Source organism: Strigops habroptila, chromosome W (genome assembly GCF_004027225.2).
Source record: "Strigops habroptila isolate Jane chromosome W, bStrHab1.2.pri, whole genome shotgun sequence".
In the NCBI taxonomy this organism is placed as follows: domain Eukaryota; kingdom Metazoa; phylum Chordata; class Aves; order Psittaciformes; family Psittacidae; genus Strigops; species Strigops habroptila.
In genome coordinates, this window is record NC_044301.2 from 14503298 (window position 1) to 14522030 (window position 18733).

At 47.2% G+C, this 18733-nt stretch overlaps 1 protein-coding gene across 12 annotated transcripts in view; it reads left to right on the forward strand.

Annotated features, from left to right (window-relative positions):
* LOC115619073 (CUGBP Elav-like family member 4) overlaps positions 1-18733 on the forward strand; it is a 528109-nt gene that overhangs the window by 356464 nt on the left and 152912 nt on the right. For 11 of the 12 annotated variants that reach the window (XM_030511095.1, XM_030511101.1, XM_030511093.1 and 8 more), the window contains exon 6: positions 17742-17790. In XM_030511095.1, the coding sequence (XP_030366955.1) occupies positions 17742-17790 (49 nt within the window). Of the gene's footprint in view, positions 1-2437; positions 2457-17741; positions 17791-18733 lie in introns of all 12 variants that reach the window. The other variant, XM_030511099.1, reaches the window with a different exon arrangement.

Sequence of the window (18733 nt, forward strand, 5' to 3'; positions counted from 1 at the left end):
CCACAGTAGGGCAGGACCCATCAGTAAACAAGGCATATTGCTTTTCACTCTCTGACAGTTCATTATATGGTGGGGCCTCTTCAGCACGCGTCACCTCCTCTTCTGGTGACATCCCAAAATCTTTGCCCTCTGGCCAGTCCATGATGACTTCTAGAATTCCTGGATGACTGGGATTTCCTATTCGAGCTCGTTGTGTAATTAGTGCAGCCCACTTACTCCATGTAGCATCAGTTGCATGATGTGTAGAGGAGACCCTGCCTTTGAACATCCAGCCCAGCACAGGCAACCGGGGTGCCAGGAGGAGCTGCGCTTCAGTTCCAATCACTTCTGAGGCAGCTCGAACCCCTTCATAGGCTGCCAGTATCTCTTTTTCAGTGGGAGTGTAGCTGGCCTCGGATCCTTTATATCCCCGACTCCAAAAGCCAAGGGGTCGACCTCGAGTCTCCCCTGGAGCTTTCTGCCAGAGGCTCCAGGTAGGACCATTCTCCCCAGCTGCGGTATAGAGCACATTTTTCACATCTGGCCCGGCCCAGACTGGTCCAAGGGCTACTGCATGAACTATTTCTCGTTTAATTTGTTCAAAGGCTTCTTGTTGCTCAGGGCCCCATTTGAAATCATTCTTCTTCCGGGTCACGTGGTAGAGAGGGCTTACAATCAGACTGTAATTTGGGATGTGCATTCTCCAGAACCCCACAACACCTACGAAAGCTTGTGTTTCTTTCTTGTTAGTTGGTGGAGACATTGCTGTTATCTTGTTGATCACGTCTGTGGGGATCTGGCGGCATCCATCTTGCCATTTTATTCCCAAAAATTGAATCTCCTGTGCAGGTCCCTTGACCTTATTCCGTTTTATGGCAAAACCGGCCTTCAGCAGGATTTGGATTATTTTCCTCCCTTTCTCAAAAACTTCTTCCGCTGTATCACCCCACACGATGATGTCATCAATGTATTGCAGGTGTTCTGGAGCTTGCCCCTGTTCCAGTGCAGTCTGGATCAATCCATGGCAGATGGTAGGGCTGTGTTTCCACCCCTGGGGCAGTCGGTTCCAAGTGTACTGGACGCCCCTCCAAGTGAAAGCAAACTGTGGCCTGCATTCTGCTGCCAAAGGGATTGAGAAAAATGCATTGGCAATGTCAATTGTGGCATACCACTTGGCTGCCTTTGACTCCAGTTCATACTGAAGTTCTAACATGTCCGGTACGGCAGCTCTCAATGGTGGTGTGACTTCGTTCAGGCCACGATAGTCTACTGTTAATCTCCACTCTCCATTAGACTTTTGCACTGGACATATGGGGCTATTAAAGGGTGAGCGGGTCCTGCTGATCACTCCTTGGCTCTCCAGTCTGCGGATCAGCTTATGGATAGGAATCAAGGAGTCTCGGTTGGTGCGATATTGCCGCCGGTGCACTGTTGTGGTCGCAATTGGCACTTGTTGTTCTTCGACCTTCAGCAACCCCACAACAGAAGGATCCTCTGAGAGGCCGGGTAAGGTGGACAGCTGCTTAATTTCCTCTGTCTCCAAGGCAGCGATACCAAAAGCCCATCTATACCCTTTTGGGTCTTTGAAATATCCTCTCCTGAGATAGTCTATGCCAAGGATGCATGGAGCCCCTGGACCAGTTACAATGGGGTGCTTTTGCCACTTCCTCCCAGTCAGGCTGATTTCAGCTTCCAGCATAGTTAACGCTTGGGATCCTCCTGTCACTCCAGAAATATAAATGGGTTTCACCCCTTGATACCTTGATGGCATCAGAGTACACTGTGCACTGGTATCTACTAGAGCCTTATACTCCTGTGGGACTGATGTGCCAGGCCATCTGATCCACACAGTCCAGTAAACCCGATTATCCCTCTCCTCCACCTGGCTGGAGGCAGGGCCCCTCTAATAGTGATCACAAAATTCTCCACTTCTGTCTTGTAGAAAGGGATTAGTATTCCTTATCACAGGAGCTGGAGTAAAATCAGCTCTTTCGCTCCATCTGGGAAACTGCTCGCCAGAGACTGGAGCAGCAGCTTTCCTGGGAGGATCATCCTTGACCATTGTTCTCCTCTTCAGTTCACGCACCCGTTGCTCCAGAGCTGAGGTAGGTTTTCCATCCCACTTTCTCATGTCTTCTCCATGATCCCGCAGGTAAAACCATAGGGTGGCCCGTGGCGTGTACCTCCTATATTTTCTTTCTCGAGCAGTAGGGCGCCTTCTGTTAATAGCTGAGACATGGGTTGGTACGCGTGGAGAGCTGGATAGATCGGATAAATCGTCTCTCAATTGTTTGAACTCCTGGGACAGTTTTTCCACAGCTGAAATGATGGAAGGGGTGAGATTGTCTTCGAACTCTCGGAGTTGACGAATCAGGAAATCCACTGTTGGTGATACTCCGTCATTCCAGGTCATTGATGCCAATGTGTGGGCATATGATGATGGCGCACTCCGTGTAAGTTTCCGCCACATGGGTCGTGTACATTCGACTTCATCTGGGTCTACGGATGTGTTCCTGGCATCCGGCCTCCGATAGATCATCTCTATAATGGCTGATTCCCTCAGGGACTGGATGCCTTTCTCTATCGTGGTCCAGTTGGCTGAGCGATTCGTAATATCATCTTTGTAGGGAAACCTTTCCTTCACAGCTGCCAGGAGCCGCCTCCAAAGACTGAGGGCTTGCTTCTCTCTTGCAATCGCTTTGTCAATTCCTCCTTCCTTAGCAAGTGATCCCAGCTGCTTGGCTTCCCTACCTTCTAGTTCATGACCGTCGGCCCCATTGTCCCAGCACCGGAGCAACCAGGTGACAATGTGCTCCCGTGGAAGACGGGTGAAATCTTTTCGCATATTCCGTAGTTCGGTTGAGGTCCGGGGTCGAGAAGTGACCTCTTCTTCTTCTTCCTCTTCCTCTGATCCACGTAGTAGTAACTCTTGTTCAGATGCTGTCGCATATAGTAATGGCACTGGGTCTTCATCTTTCTTCGCTTCGCGGGTTGCTCTTTGTGCCTTTCATCTGCTTTTGCTTACAGGGGCAACAGACATTGTCACAAACTGGACATTTGGTTTAGCTGCAGTGTTTGTCACTGTGGTTGGAGTGGCTGCAGTGTCTGCCACTAGGATTGGAGTGGTTGCAATGTCTATTGCTGGGGTTGGTGCAGCTGTTGTGCTTGGGAGTTGAGTAACACCAACAGCTGCATTATCTGTTGCTGTCGGGGTTTGAGTAGCTACTGTGCTTGTCACTGGGGTTGGTGTAGCTGCAGTGCTTGGAGTAGCCATATTGTCTGTTGCTGTCGGGGTTTGAATAGCTACTGTGCATGTCACTGGGGTTGGTGTAGCTGTGGTGCTTGGAGTAGCTATATTGTCTGTTGCTGTCGGGGTTTGAGTAGGTACTGTACTTGTCACTGGGGTTGGTGTGGCTGCGGTTCTTGGAGTAGCCACATTGTCTGTTGCTGTCGGGGTTTGAGTAGCTGTTGTGCTTGTCACTGGGGTTGGTGTAACTGCTGTATTTGAAGTTGGAGTAGTTGCGTTGTCTGTTGTGGTCAGGGTTTGAGTAGCTGTTGTGCTTGTCACTGGGGTTGATGTAGCTGCTGTACTTGGAGTAGCTGTGTTGACTGTTGTGGTCAGGGTCTGAGTAGCTGCTGTGCTTGTAGTTGGCATAGCTGCGTTGTCTGTTGCTTTGCCATCAGATCCAGAGACATTTTTTTCCCTTTGAAGGTGCTGGATAGTGTTGAGCAGGGCTCTGTAGGCATAGGCCAAGCCCCAGCACGTTGCCAAAATTTGTCCCTCTCTGGTATAACCAGGACGACAGCACACCTCGTTTAAGTGTTTTACTAGTTTTTCCGGATATTGCACTTGTTCAGTGGTGAAGTTCCAAAGCACTGGAGGGGCCCACTGTCCTAGATACTTGCCCATACTATCCCACACACCCTGCCACTCATAACTGTCCAGCCTCATTGAAAATCTCCTGGTGGTCCTCCTATATCGTCGTCTAACCCTAGACCAGATTCGAACCTGATACTGCTGAATTTTTGAGATTAAACGAAATAGGATGTTCCTACGACGGGATGGCCGTGGGTAAAACACACTCTGTATGTTTGCCAACATGCTGATCCCCAGCACAATCAGCAGGCAGGTTTCAAGGGTACTCAAAGGCCATCTAAAACCTTCAGAACTCTCAACTGCTGTTGCAAATAGGCTGGTGGGGGAACGGGGGGTGAAAGAGAATGCTTCCTTCGTAAGTTTACCCCCCGAGGAGAAAAAAAAGATATGCAATTGCTAAAATATTTCATTATATACCTCCCAATGTATAGTGGTGATGGCCACGCTGGAAGCACAAACCAGACCAGTTTCATGATCAATGAGTCTATTGTATTACAAGTCATTACCATGAAGTACAGTGAAACAAGAACCTTAGCCCAGGCCCCCCAGCCGATAAACACTAAAACAGCAAATAGTGGCTGTAAGTAAGGTACAACATGCTGAAATTCTGAGATCAAGCACAACAAGTCTGAGAGCCAAATAATCACCATTGTGACGAGTAGTAACAATGAATTCTTATCACAAATATGATTAAACACACTCTGGTCAGATCTGTCGTTATCTCAACCTTTCGTGCCCCACGTTGGGCGCCAAAAAGAACTGTCGTGGTTTGAGCCCAGCCGGTAACTCAGAACCACACAGCCGCTCGCTCACTCCCCCCCCCCCCCTTCTTCCTCCCCCCGCTCCCGGAGGGATGGGGAGGAGAATGGGAAGAATGTAACTCCCACGGGTTGAGATAAGAGCAGTCCCGCAACTAAGGTATAACACAAAACCACTACTGCTACCACCAATGATAATAACGATTAGTGAAATAACAAGGGGAGAGGATACAATTGCTCACCACCCGCCGACCGATACCCAGCCCGACCCGAGCAGTGATCAGACCTTCCGGGTAACTCCCCCCGGTTTATATACTGGGCATGACGTGCTGTGGTATGGAATACCCCTTTGGCTAGTTTGGGTCAGGTGTCCTGTCTCTGCTTCCTCCTGGCTTCCCCTCCTCCCTGGCAAAGCATGAGACTGAGAAAGTCCTTGGTTGGAATAAACATTACTTAGCAACAACTAAAAACATCGGTGTTATCAGCGTTGTTCCCAGGCTGAAAGTTAAAAAACACAGCACTGCACCAGCTACTAAGCAGGAGAAAAATGACTGCTATAGCTGAACCCAGGACACGGCGACATGGACAGTGGGATTGAGTGCGCCCTCAGCAAGTTTGCCGACGACACCAAGCTGTGTGGTTCGGTTGATACGCTGGAGGGAAGGGATGCCATCCAGAGGGACCTTGACAAGCTTGTGAGGTGGTCTGATGCCAACCTTATGAAGTTCAACTAAGCCAAGTGCAAGGTCCTACGCCTGGGTCAGGGCAATCCCAGGCACAGCTACAGGTTGGGCAGAGAAGAGATTCAGAGCAGCCCTGCAGAGAAGGACTTGGGGGTGTTGGTTGATGAGAAACTTAACGTGAGCCAGCAGTGTGTGCTTGCAGCCCAGAAAGCCAACCATATCCTGGGCTGCATCAAAAGAAGTGTGACCAGCAGGTCAAAGGAGGTGATCCTGCCCCTCTACTCTGCTCTCATGAGACCTCACTTGGAGTATTGTGTACAGTTCTGGTGTCCTCAACATAAAAAGGACATGGAGCTGTTGGAGCAAGTCCAGAGGAGGGCCATGAGGATGATCGGGGGGCTAGAGCACCTCCCATGTTAAGACAGGCTGAGAAAGTTGGGGTTGTTCATCCTGGAGGAGAGAAAGCTCCATGGAGACCTCATAGCAGCCTTCCGGTATCTGAAGGGGGTCTATAAGGATGCTGGGGAGGGACTCTTCATTAGGGACTGTACTGATAGGACAAGGGGTAATGGCTTCAAACTTAAACAGGGGAAGTTTAGATTAGATATAAAGAAGAAGTTCTTTACAGTGAGGGTGGTGAGGCACTGGAGTGGGTTGCCCAGGGAAGTTCTGGATGCTCCATCCCTGGCGGTGTTCAAGGCCAGGTTGGACAGAGCCTTGGGCAACATGGTTTAGTGCGAGGTGTCTCTGCCCATGGCAGGGGGGTTGGAACTAGATGATCTTAAAGTTCTTTCCAACCCTTATTGTTCTATGATTCTATGATTCTATGATTCTTGCTGAGTGGGGGTCTCTGGTGGTCACCAATCAATCATCTTCCTCACTGTGTTTACTGAATGACCTCAGTGCTTGCACATGCTCGCAACGTCCTAGTGCTGAGTTAGCAGTTGGTATGTCCTTGCTTCTGTTCTGTTCCAGTCTCACTCCATGTTGGGCACCACTCTGCTATCTTGAAGGCTGGCATCCTTGGTCTTATTTACTGTCTCCTTAGTTGTTATCAGTCCCATGATGCTCCTTCCCCCATCTGTGGGAGGTGAAGGTGACAGGATCTGCATGATGAGCTTGAGCAACACTCTGAATGCAAGCTATGAGGCCCTGATACCAAACAAGCCTTGTGCTGATGGGCCAGGATGTTGAGAGACAGATAAGCCAGGATGCTGGGAGACAGATAAGCCGGGATGTTGAGAGACAGATAAGCCAGGATGTTGGGAGACAGGAAAAGCGTGGCATGCCCGGGCATGTTGAGAAAGCACCGAATGAGGGAATAAAAGGGGCTTGATTGTAATAAAGCTTTGTCTCAGTATCCTCACCGACCTGAGTCCGTGCCTTCAATACGCCACACCAGTCAGCCAAACGTTCCTTTCTCTCTATGTGTTAGTAAGTTAGAACAGTTTGCTGTATTCTACTATGTCCTTGCCCATGGCAGGGGGGTTGGAACTAGGTGATCTTAAGGTCCTTTTCAACCCTAACTATTCTATGATTCTATGTTAGTTTAAAGACATACACACTATTGTTAGTTTAAACCTACAATTTAAGCCTACACTGCCGGTGAGGAGGGGCACAAGAAACAGGGAGGGAGCAAAGACAGGACACCTGACCTGAACTAGCCAAAGGGATATTCCATACCATGGCACTTCATGTCTAGTATATAAACTGGGGGGAGTTACCCGGAAGGGAGCGATCGCTGCTCGGGTTGGGCTGGGTATCAGCGGGTGGTGAGCAATTGTATTGCACAGCGCTTGTGTTTATTGTTTGGTTTTTTTTTTTCCTTTCCCTTTTTGGTTTTATATTCTCTCCCCTTGTTATTTCCCTTATCATTATTATTAATAGTAGTAGTATTATATTGTACTTTAGGTATTAAACTGTTCTTATCTCAATCCGCAGGGTTTACATTCTTTCGATTCTCCCCCCCATCCCACCTGGGGAAGGGGGAAGGGGGGGTGAGCGAGCGGCTGTGTGGTACTCAGTTGCTGGCTGGGTTTAAACCACAAAAGACATATCAGGAAGCAGTTCAGCAACTTGAGGTTCTGATCCAAAAGCAAGGTTTGGTGGCACTCTTTTTCATTAACTTCAATAACCTTCAGCTCTAACACTGAATCCCCGATGTTTATTACAAGCACTGATGTAGCATCACTTGAATATAATGTTAATTCACATACACACTTTACAGTAATGGCCTAAATTATTATGCAGCTAAGTCAAGCCAGATCCTGGTAGGCAACATCCTGAAGCAGATCCGTTCAGTTCCTGGGTCATTTGTTGGACTGGCCAAAGATTTCAAAGAAACAGTTACCTAGTTGAACATTTAGTTTTGTAAAAGGCAAGCTATTTCATTTGCGCAGATCCATTTCTGTGAGATTTTAGCCAGGAGTTTTTTGTTTTTTGGTTTTTTTTTTAAATTAATGCATCAAGTTCTCATTTCAGGAGAAACTAACCTCTCATTTTAACAGAATGGTTTTGATAATTATTTTTCAAGTGTCTATTGTGTTAAATCACTAAGAACATAAGAGCTTCCATTTTGGGTTAGACAAAGGCTTCTGTTGTCCATCATTCTCTGCTCCAGCAGTGCCCATTAGGAAGAGCAAGGCAAGGACTTTCATAAAGTGTGACCTTTCCATTAATATCCTCTGGCTTCCAGCAGACATGATTTTACCAACTAAGATTTTGCATCTAGGTCTTCATGTTTAATAGCTGTGAGTGGACAGAACAACCACCAATCTATCTCTATCATTCTCCTTGGACCCAGTGTATGACTTTTGTGTTCAACAACAGCCCAGGGCACAAATGGCTTTATTATACAAATAATAAAAAGTACAGAAATACTACTGAACATAGCAAATAAAAGACAGACTAGGGACAATGTAGGCCCTCTCCAGAAGCTATCAGGAGAACTGGCTACCATGGATTTGGAGAAGGCTGAGGTTCTTAATGACTTCTTTGCCTCAGTCTTCACCAGCAAATGCTCTGACCACACAACCCAAGTCTTGGAAAGCCAATGCAGGGACTGTGAGAACGAAGACCTTAGGCCCACTGTAGGAGAGGATCAGGTTCGAGACCATCTTAAGAACCTGAATGTGCACAAGTCCATGGGACCTGATGAAATCCATCCACGGGTCCTGAAGGAGCTGGCGAATGAAGTTGCTAAGCCACTGTCCATCATATTTGAAAAATCCTGGTAGTCAGGTGAAGTTCCCGATGACTGGAAGAAGGGTAATATAACCCCCATTTTCAAGAAGGGGAAGGTGGAAGACCCGGGGAACTACAGACCAGTCAGTCTCACCTCTGTGCCTGGCAAAATCTTGGAACAGTTTCTCCTGGAAAACATGCTAAGGCACATGAAAAACAACGAGGTGGTTGGTGACAGCCAACATGGCTTCACTAAGGGGAAATCCTGCCTGACCAATTTGGTGGCCTTCTATGATGGAGCCACGGAACTGATGGACAGCGGCAGAGCAGTTGATGTCATCTACCTGGACTTGTGCAAAGCATTCAACACTGTCCCACGTGACATCCTTGTCTCTAAATTGGAGAGACATCAATTTGATAGATGGACCACTCGGTGGATAAAAAACTGGCTCGATGGCCGCACGCAAAGAGTTGTGGTAAATGGCTCGATGTCCAGTTGGAAACCTGTAACGAGTGGTGTCCCTCAGGGATCGGTGTTGGGACCGGTCCTGTTCAACATCTTTGTCGGTGACATGGACAGTGGGATTGAGTGCGCCCTCAGCAAGTTTGCCGATGACACCAAGCTGTGTGGTTCGGTTGATACGCTGGAGGGAAGGGATGCCATCCAGAGGGACCTTGACACGCTTGTGAGGTGGGCCGATGCCAACCTTATGAAGTTTAACCAAGCCAAGTGCAAGGTCCGACACCTGGGTCGGGGCAACCCCAGGCACAGCTACAGGTTGGGCAGAGAAGAGATTCAGAGCAGCCCTGCAGAAAAGGACTTGGGGGTGTTGGTTGACGAGAAGCTTAACATGAGCCAGCAGTGTGCGCTTGCAGCCCAGAAAGCCAACCATATCCTGGGCTGCATCAAAAGAAGCGTGACCAGCAGGTCGAAGGAGGTGATCCTGCCCCTCTACTCTGCTCTTGTGAGACCCCACTTGGAGTATTGTGTACAGTTCTGGTGTCCTCAACATAAAAAGGACATGGAGCTGTTGGAGCGAGTCCAGAGGAGGGCCACGAGGATGATAAGAGGGCTGGAGCACCTCCCATATGAAGACAGGCTGAGAAAGTTGGGGCTGTTCAGCCTGGAGAAGAGAAGGCACCATGGAGACCTCATAGCAGCCTTCCGGTATCTGAAGGGGGTCTACAAGGATGCTGGGGAGGGACTCTTCCTTAGGGACTGTAGTGGTAGGACAAGGGGTAATGGGTTCAAACTTAAACAGAGGAAGTTTAGATTAGATATAAAGAAGAAGTTCTTTACAGTGAGGGTGGTGAAGCACTGGAATGGGTTGCCCAGGGAGGTTGTGGATGCTCCATCCCTGGCGGTGTTCAAGGCCAGGTTGGACAGAGCCTTGAGCCACATGGTTTAGGGCAAGGTGTCCCTGCCCATGGCAGGGGGGTTGGAACTAGATGATCTTAAGGTCCTTTCCAACCCTTACGATTCTATGATTCTATGATTCTAAGTACTCTGTTTTGTCTCACTAGAAACCACACCCATTCTGCTTTATATATTTTAAGTTTTGAGGTTATTAAGACAAAGTCATTTTATTCCTCTGAGACAATATCCTGTAATACTTCACAACTGAAGATTTCCATTTCACAAGAACTTTGGCCTGTCCAATTCAAAGTGGAAGCACGTTTTTTGAGACCTCAGTATTTTCAATAGACAGAAAATGCTGGGGGTTTTTTTCATTCAGTTTCAGTCATTTCAATAAGTAAAAACCAAAGCCAAACTAAACAAAAAAAACCCCAAAACAAAACCCAAACCCAAAAGTTTTGCAATAGCAGCGTCTTCCTCCCAGTTGGGCTAGGAGTGTCACGAGGACAGTTTAGGGGGATCAGCCTCATCACAATGGCTCTATGTCTTGCTCCCACCCTACAGTTTGAAATCCTACAAGGAGAGGAAGGAGTCAAATTCTCACCTTCATTTTTATCTGTAAAATCCCCAGTCTGGGAGTTCCACCCAGATGAAGTGGGACTGGCTTAAACAAAGATATAATTATTTTTTAGGTGATCTGCTGGGGGGGGGCACTTTTAAGTCTTCTTGCAGTCAGTGGGATGTCTGAAGAATTAACTGGGTGGATACCTGTAAAGTTCCAGTCTTCAACTAATCATCTGCAACTGGGCATACATACTGCATGCACAGCTCCCCTGCTCAAATCTGTTGGCAAAGCTTTACAGGATTTCAGCTCTTGCTCTGTAAAGCAGGGTGAAATTATATTTCTATATTTCCAACATCCTTATTTTTCTGCTTATAGTTACAAGCAGAACTTTCTCTTTCCATGCTTACATGCACAGGCTGGCACACTCCGCTTCTGATTTTAGATGCAGATATAAGCATCATCAAATAATGTAAATACTTCTGTGTTAAATACAGCTTCATAACTAAAGTGAACATTAGGCCCAGCGCTGTATGTTATAGGCAAGGTATTCTTGAGACCTGGGAGACATGCTGCTTTGATTCATTTATTTTTTTATTCTTTTGCCTCTCCTTCATTTTCTTTGTAGACGAGGAGCTGGAGAGGAAAGTCAGCAAGTTCATAAAAGAAAGAAAGGAGTTGGGCCGTTTTGTAGTTGTTATCTTTAATGGTATTCTGCATAATTTGATTGGGGGTGGAGAAAAAGAGAATTAGTACAAAAAATGGCAAAAGTGGGATGCAGAGAGAAGCATGTGGATGAATTTTAATGCAATCAGAAACCTGTAATAATGGTAATAAAGGAATATATTCAGACATCGAGAGAGGGAGAAGGGAATAGTACCTGAAATGCCAGAAATTAGACATAGGCATAGAATTCTCTTTTCACCCCCTTCAAATGTAAGAAATGGAATTTTTAAGCACAGCAAAAGAGGGATGAAAAATTGGCAGGGTTTCAGCCCTTTGTCTTTTGGCACATCCTATTTAATCCTCTTCTTTAATATTAAGGAGTCTGTGGCCATGCAGGGCTGTCACAGGCTTAGGGAAAAGGGATAATATAGAGAGGAAAAGAGCGATAACACTTAGCTTAAGGCAATTCTGAGGAAGGGTCTCTATTACCTCCACTGAAGTCTTTAAAAAAAACCCTGATATTTAATTTGATCCGAAATGTCATCACAGTTCCTACAAAAGAAACTATGTCTGTGTGTGACCACCCGCTCCCCTCCATGTCTTTGGTGTTCCAACAGTCCTCAGTGGCCTTCTAGGCTTATGGAAAGTGTTTCAAAGCCCTGACACATCACCAGTGAGGTGAGTTTAGAAAGTGAAAGATTTTTCCTGACATACAAGCCTTGACACCACTGACCCTGTGTGTGGCGTATGAAGGGCACGGACTCAGAGCATCTTCATGCAGTGAATCACTTTATTGCCTATTGCTCTAGCTTTTATACCATTCTAGCAAAAGCTATCTTTAGTCTATTGCTCTAGCTCTTATACCAAGCTATTTTATCACATCATGTTTAGTTCCTGGTTTACAGTTTTGTTTCCTCAACATTCCTCGTCATTTCACAAACAGTCCCAAAATAACCAGTTCCTTATCTTTCTGTTCTCCTGCTCCTGTCCAGCTGGGCTGCTCTGCTTAATCACACAGTGTACTTTGCTTCTTCTTTAACTCTTTCTTCTCCAGCCAAGTAGTTACTTCTCTTTGGCAATAATCAAATAGTTTCCATCCTTTCCCACACCTGTGGACTTAGCCAAGAAGATACTAAGCTTTTCTCTGAATAAGCTTGAAAACAAAATGGCCCTTCAGGCTCAACCTCAGAGTGAAAAGGGGATGCTACACCTAGGAATTAATATGTGTTAAATTCCCCAGAACCAAAGGTTGTAAAAGAGTTGTATTCAAATATGAATTGTCTCTGAAAGATGAGGGTGTGATGTAATTCAGTGTTCATTTTAATTGTCATTTGATGGTACAAAACAGTCTTCTCCACCTCCTTCTTTTTGGGGAAATCCATCAAGATAGACCAGGGAGACAGCCATAGATTTTCAGGAGAAAGAATCCCAAACAGTCACAGAAAATCCTTCAAAGTTTAGTTACAGCACAGCTGCACACCTCCACACTTCCATGCTGGGTGTCTGCAGGTATGAAATCCTGTAAGGCTTTACCTATGGATGTGAGCAGATGAGCTGGGCAGGCAGTGCATGGGCTTTTCTCCCATGACCATTTCCAGGGGTGTTCCTGGAATATCTAGGGAAAGAGACATTTATTTCATGATTGGAAGGCTGCTTTGAATTCAGACATTCTTCCTGTTGTGGAGGGATAGTGAAGAGAAAGTGGATTTTTCAGATATACAGTGAATTTAGAAAGATCAGATTTTTACTTTTTTTTTGAATCCTGAGTTTTCCCTAAAAAGCATTGGTTCATGAATTGTTCTGAGAAATATTTCAGTTGGGTATTTCAGATAGATAATGAATAAACTTGGAGGAATTATGGTCTGCCAGGCAGTCTTTGTTCTTTGCATGACACCAGGTTTTAGACCCCCATCAATTCTAAGCAAGGGCTACTTAATAAGGTGGGTCATTGTGAGTTGTTTTCCCAGCTCAAAACGCCATAAAACCTGTCATTTAAGAGCTGAACAGGGAAGAGTATCTCTTGGCAATGGACAGTTTGACAGCACTGCTCACCAAGTTTATCAACGGTCATTTGCTGAGGTGAGTAGTTCAGTAGAGGATGCCTTCAGCACCAGAGCGTGGGGAAAACAGCGTCCAGGAGTCTCTTTCCTGAACAACAAGAGCCACGAAGGAAGCCCCAAGTCCTTTCCAGGACTTGCTCAGGAGCTGGCAGCTCTGCTGATGCGAGCAGCTGACTCATAGGGGGTGATGCCAGGAGTGATGACCACCACCCCCTAAACGTATAAAACACTCCCCCTGGAAGCGTGAGCGATCAGGAGCATGGCAGACAGAGGATGCAGTCAGGGCGCAGCAGTCCGGTCCAGGGCTGTCCAGTCCAGTCAGGGCGAGTGGGCAGGGCGAGTGAGATGGTAAGCACTTGCCTCAGGGCAAGGGCCACTTCTCAGTCTGGGAGGTCTGCAAAGGCTGTGGTGGCTAGCATTGCCACACAGACAGAGCTGATGAAAGGGGAGGCTGCAGCGTAGACCTCAGACTGTAGGAAGTGCCTTGACGTTTCTCTCAAGGCAAGGGCAAACAGTGGAGTGGGCTGTACAAGGTGTGCCCTGGTGGAGGACCTCCTGCAGCAGGTGGCTGAGCTGTGAGAGGCAGCCAAAAGACTGAGGGACATCAGGGAGGCTGAGAGGGAGCTGGACTGCTGGCTCCAAGCCCAAACTTTGGGGGACCTACAGGCCACTGTGCAGAGGCCACAAACATCCCCCCTGGCAAACATAGAAAGGAGGGAGGGCATTAATCCAGGGGATTGGGAACTCATAACTGAAAAAAGCAACAAAAGGAGGAGGAAGAGGACAAATAAAAGCAAAGGGATTCCTCCAAAGCCTGATGTCCCAACCCAGAAACCCCTTGTGGTTCTGCAGGGGGCTAACAAGGTGACACCTGCCACAACAGAAGAAAAGCCAATTGCTTGACCAATAAAGAAGAAAGCTACCACTGCTTCCAAGAAAAGGTGGCAGGTGATAGCAGTAGGTCACTCTAAAAGGTTCAGAGGCACCCATCTGTTGGCCTGACCTGCTCTTGAGGGAGGTGCATTGCCTACCAGGAGCTTGGATCAGAGATGTTGCTGAGAGGCTACCCAGTCTAGTAAATCCCACTGACTATTGACTGCTTCACGTGGTCCATGTGGGTGCCGGTGATATAGCCAGCAGCAGTCTGGGGAGCATTAAGAAAGACTATAGAGCCCTGGGAAAGGCAATAAAGGGGTCTGGGGCTCAAATAGTTTTTTCATCGATCCTCCAGGTCAAAGGAGAGGGCCTTGAAATGTCTAGTCGAATCTGGCAGGTTAACAAATGGTTAGAGGGGTGATGATGTAATCAGGGTTTTGGTTACTTAGACCGTGGGACTTGCTTTGGGAAACTTGGTCTACTGGGGGCTAATGGGATCTGCCTGAAAAAGAAGGGGAAGAGCACCTTTGGGTGGAGACTCGCCAGGCTGGTGAAGGTGGCTTAAACTAGATTTGTTGGGGGAGGGGGGCACCGATCCATCCCAACCCTACCAGTTGGATGCCAGCACCTGTAATGAATGCTCGGAGTGGTGCAGAGCTACTCCAGCCGCTCCAGCCAATGAGTTGGCCTTATTTGGGGCTCAGCTCAGATGCAAACACATGTAGTATGGGGAATAAACAAGAGGAATTAGACATGTGAGTGCACCTGCAGGGATATGATATCATTGGAATCACAGAAACATGGTGGCATGGTTCTGATGACTGGAGCATTGGAATGGAAGGTTATAGGCTTTTTAGGAAAGTCAGTCCAAGCAGATGGGGAGGGGGTGTAGCCCTTTATGTCAATGACCACCTGGAGTGTATGGAACTCTGCCTGGGGATAGATGATGAGCCAACTGAAAGCTTGTGGGTCAAGATTAAAGGGAGGGCAGTGACAGGGGATGTTACTGTGGGGGTCTGCTACAGGCCACCCAATCAGGAGAGCTGTGAGGATGAAGCCCTCTATAAGAAGATAGGAGCAGCCTCACGCTCGCGAATGCTGGTCCTCCTGGGGGACTTCAACCACCCTGATATCTGTCGGAGGGACTGCACGACAGTGCAGAAGAAATCCAGGAGGTTCCTCGAATGTGTTGGTGACAACTTCCTGATGCAAGTGATAGAGGAGCCAACAAGGAGAGGTGCCATGCTAGACCTCATGCTCAGCAACAGGGAGGGGCTGGTGGGGAATGTGACGCTCCAGGGCAGCCTTGGCTGCAGTGATCATGAGATGGTTGAGTTTGAGATCTTCAGGGCAGTGAGAAGGGCATGCAGCAAGCTTACTGCCCTGGACTTCAAGAGAGCAGACTTTGGCCTCTTCAGGAACCTGCTCAGTAAGGTTCCATGGGATAGAGCCCTCAAGGGCAGGGGGGCCCAGGAATGCTGGCTGATATTCAAGGATCACCTCCTCCAAGCTCAGGAGTGATGCGTCCTGACAAGAAGGAAATGGGGAAAATGCCAGGACAAGGAGTTGCTGAGCAAACTCAGCAGGAAAAAACGAAGCTTGCTGGGAAGAATACAGGGATATTGTCTGGGAAGCTAGGGACCAGGTCAGGAAAGCTAAAGCCTAGTTAGAAATGAGTCTGGCCGGGGATGTCAAGGATAACAGAAAGGGCTTCTATAGGTATTTTGCCACAAAAAAAAGATGAGGGATAATATGGGCCCTCTCCAGAAGGAAATAGGAGACCTGGCTACCCTGGATTTGGAGAAGGCTGAGGTTCTCAATTACTTCTTTACCTCAGTCTTCACCGTCAAGTGCTCTAGCCACACTGCTTAAGTCATGAAAGACATATGCAGGGACTGCAAGAATGAAGACCTTGGGCCCACTGTAGGAGAGGATCAGGTTCGAGATCATCTTAAGAACCTGAACGTGCACAAGTCCATGGGACCTGATGAAATTCATCCACAACTCCTGAAGGAACTGGCAGATGAAGTTGCTAAGCCATTATCCATCATATTTGAAAAATCATGACAGTCAGGCGAAGTTCCCAACAACTGGAAAAAGGGAAATATATCTCCTATTTTTAAAAAGGGTAAAGTTGAAAACCCAGGGAACTACAGACCAATCAGTCTTACCTCTGTGCCTGGCAAGATCATGGAGCAGATCCTCCTGGAAACCATGCTAGGGTACATGAAAAACAACAAGGTGGTTGGTGACAGCCAATATGGCTTCACTAAGGGCAAATCATGCCTGACCAATTTGGTGGCCTTCTATCATGGGGCCACAGAACTGATGGATAAGGGCAAATCAGTTTACGTTGTCTACCTTGATTTGCGTAAACCGTTTGATGCTGTCCCTCACGTCATCCTTGTCTCTAAATTGGAGAGACATGGAATTGATGGATGGACCAGCTGGTAGATAAAGAATTGGCTGTATGGCCTCATGCAGAGAGTCGCAGTCAACAGCTCAATGTCCACATAGTGTCTCTCTGGGGTTGGGGTTGGGACCGATCCTGTTCAACATCTTTGTCAACAACATGGACAGTGGGATTGACTGCGCCCTCAGCAAGTTTGCTGACAACACCAAGCTGTGTGGTGTGGTTGACATGCTGGAGGGAAGGGATGCCATCCAGATGCACCTTGACATGCTTGAGGAGGTAAGCCAATGCTAACCTCATGAAGTTCAACAAAGCAAAGTGCAAGGCCCTGAACCTGGGTTGGGGAAATCCCAGTCACAGCTACATGCTGGGCAGAGAAGTGATTCACAGCAGCTCTGCGGACAAGGACTTGGGGGTGTTGGTCAATGAGAAACTGAACATGAGCTGGTAGCGTGCACTTGCAGCCCAGAAAGCCAACCATATGCTGGGCTGCATCAAAAGGAGCGTGGCCAGCAGGTCGAAGTTGGTGATTCTACTCCTCTACTGTACTCTCATGAGACCCCACTTGAATTGCTGCATATAGTTCTGGTGTCCCCCAACATAAGAAGGATATGGAAATGTTGGAGCAAGTCCAGAGGAGGGCCACAAGAGCACAGAGCAGCCAAGCCCAGACAGCATTTGTCCTCCGGTCTGAACTTTCTTCTCCATCTCCTTCCCTTTCTTTTTTTTTTTGTCCCATCTCTGCACTTTACCTATCCTGCACATAGGCCTGCTTTCCCAAACAATTTCTGGACATTTATTAGCAGCTGGTGTAGACTTAGCAACTCTTCCAGTTCCCCGTCAAGCAGATCTCTCTGCTCACAATGATAAGACTGTAGTATGGATCAGGATTCCCAAAAAAGTAGATCATGCACCCAGACATGCTTAATTTAAAACCATAATCTTAGACTTTTGATTCACGAGATGGCAAAATGTTAATTTTCTTTCTAGTTGTTGATGAGGCCAACAGCAGCCAATATCTCTGTTTCAGACATGTACACCTAGATCACTGTGGCAATGTCTGTAGGCATTAGACTGCTACAGGACATGAAAAATCTCTCCATGGAAGACTGTTCCAAGATCCACACTCATTGTTATTTGCAAAACAGGATGTGCCAATGAGAACTAAACCCTGTCTTGCCTTGCCCCCACCATGGGCTCCTCCTGCATAAACATGAAACTGGGGAATATCCAGCCATTTAAAATGTGATAGAAACCATGAGAGGGTCCAGCCGTAGACCTGACCAGCAGCCTGCCACCTGCCATTCATTATTATTGCCAGAGCAACCTGTATTCCTGGGTCATGGCAAATATTGAAAAATGCCCAATTTTGCCTGGTGCAAACACCAATTATTCTTTTTGTCAGATGCAGAAACTGAGGCTGCCTTTTGCACTGAGTAATTTATGTAGCCCATATGGCTACTGTGCTTGGCAGAGATATATTGTAAGTAAGTACTTAGTAGTGGTAACTACATGGACATCCATATCTCTCTCTCTGGTACCAGAAATAACATATCACAGTAAAGGAAAAGTGATTTTACCTTCTGTAATATCCAGAGAACAGGTTGACATGGGGCTGAGGAGTCCCAAATTCCAGGCTGAAATGTACAGACAGGAGCTTTGGTCAAGTTCTTGCATATCCTTATGGGTCCAGGCTTCCATAACTGGATGAGGTATGACTTCTACTTGCTTCCAAAACAAGATCTAGGCTCTGTCTGTTGAAAATTTGTTTTCAACAAAAAAAGTTTGTGCCAGTTCAAAATATAGAAAAGGAAGAGGCACCTAACAGAACCCATGATTAAGCTGCAGAATGTCTTGCAGGATGTGGTGGATCCTCACAGTCCTCATGGTTTCAAAAGCCAAGTGAACACTTAGATCAAAGAAAGACACTTCAAAAGCTATTACATATAGAATCATACAATATTTAGGGTTGGAAAGGACCTTAAGGTCATCTAGTTTCAACCTCCCTGCCACGGGCAGCAACGCCTCACCCTAGACCATGTCACCCAAGACTCCGTCCAACCTGGCCTTGAACACTGCGAGGGATGGAGCATTCACAACTTCCTTGGGTAACCTGTTCCAGTGCCTCACCACCCTCACTGTAAAGAACTTCTTCCTTATATCTAACCTGAACTTCCTCTGTTTAAGTTTGAACCCATTACCCCTTGTCCTATCACTACAGTCCATAATGAAGAGTCCCTCCCCAGCATTCCTGTAGGACCCCTTCAGATACTGGAAGGCTGCTATGAGGTCTCCACGCAGCTTTCTCTTCACCAGGCT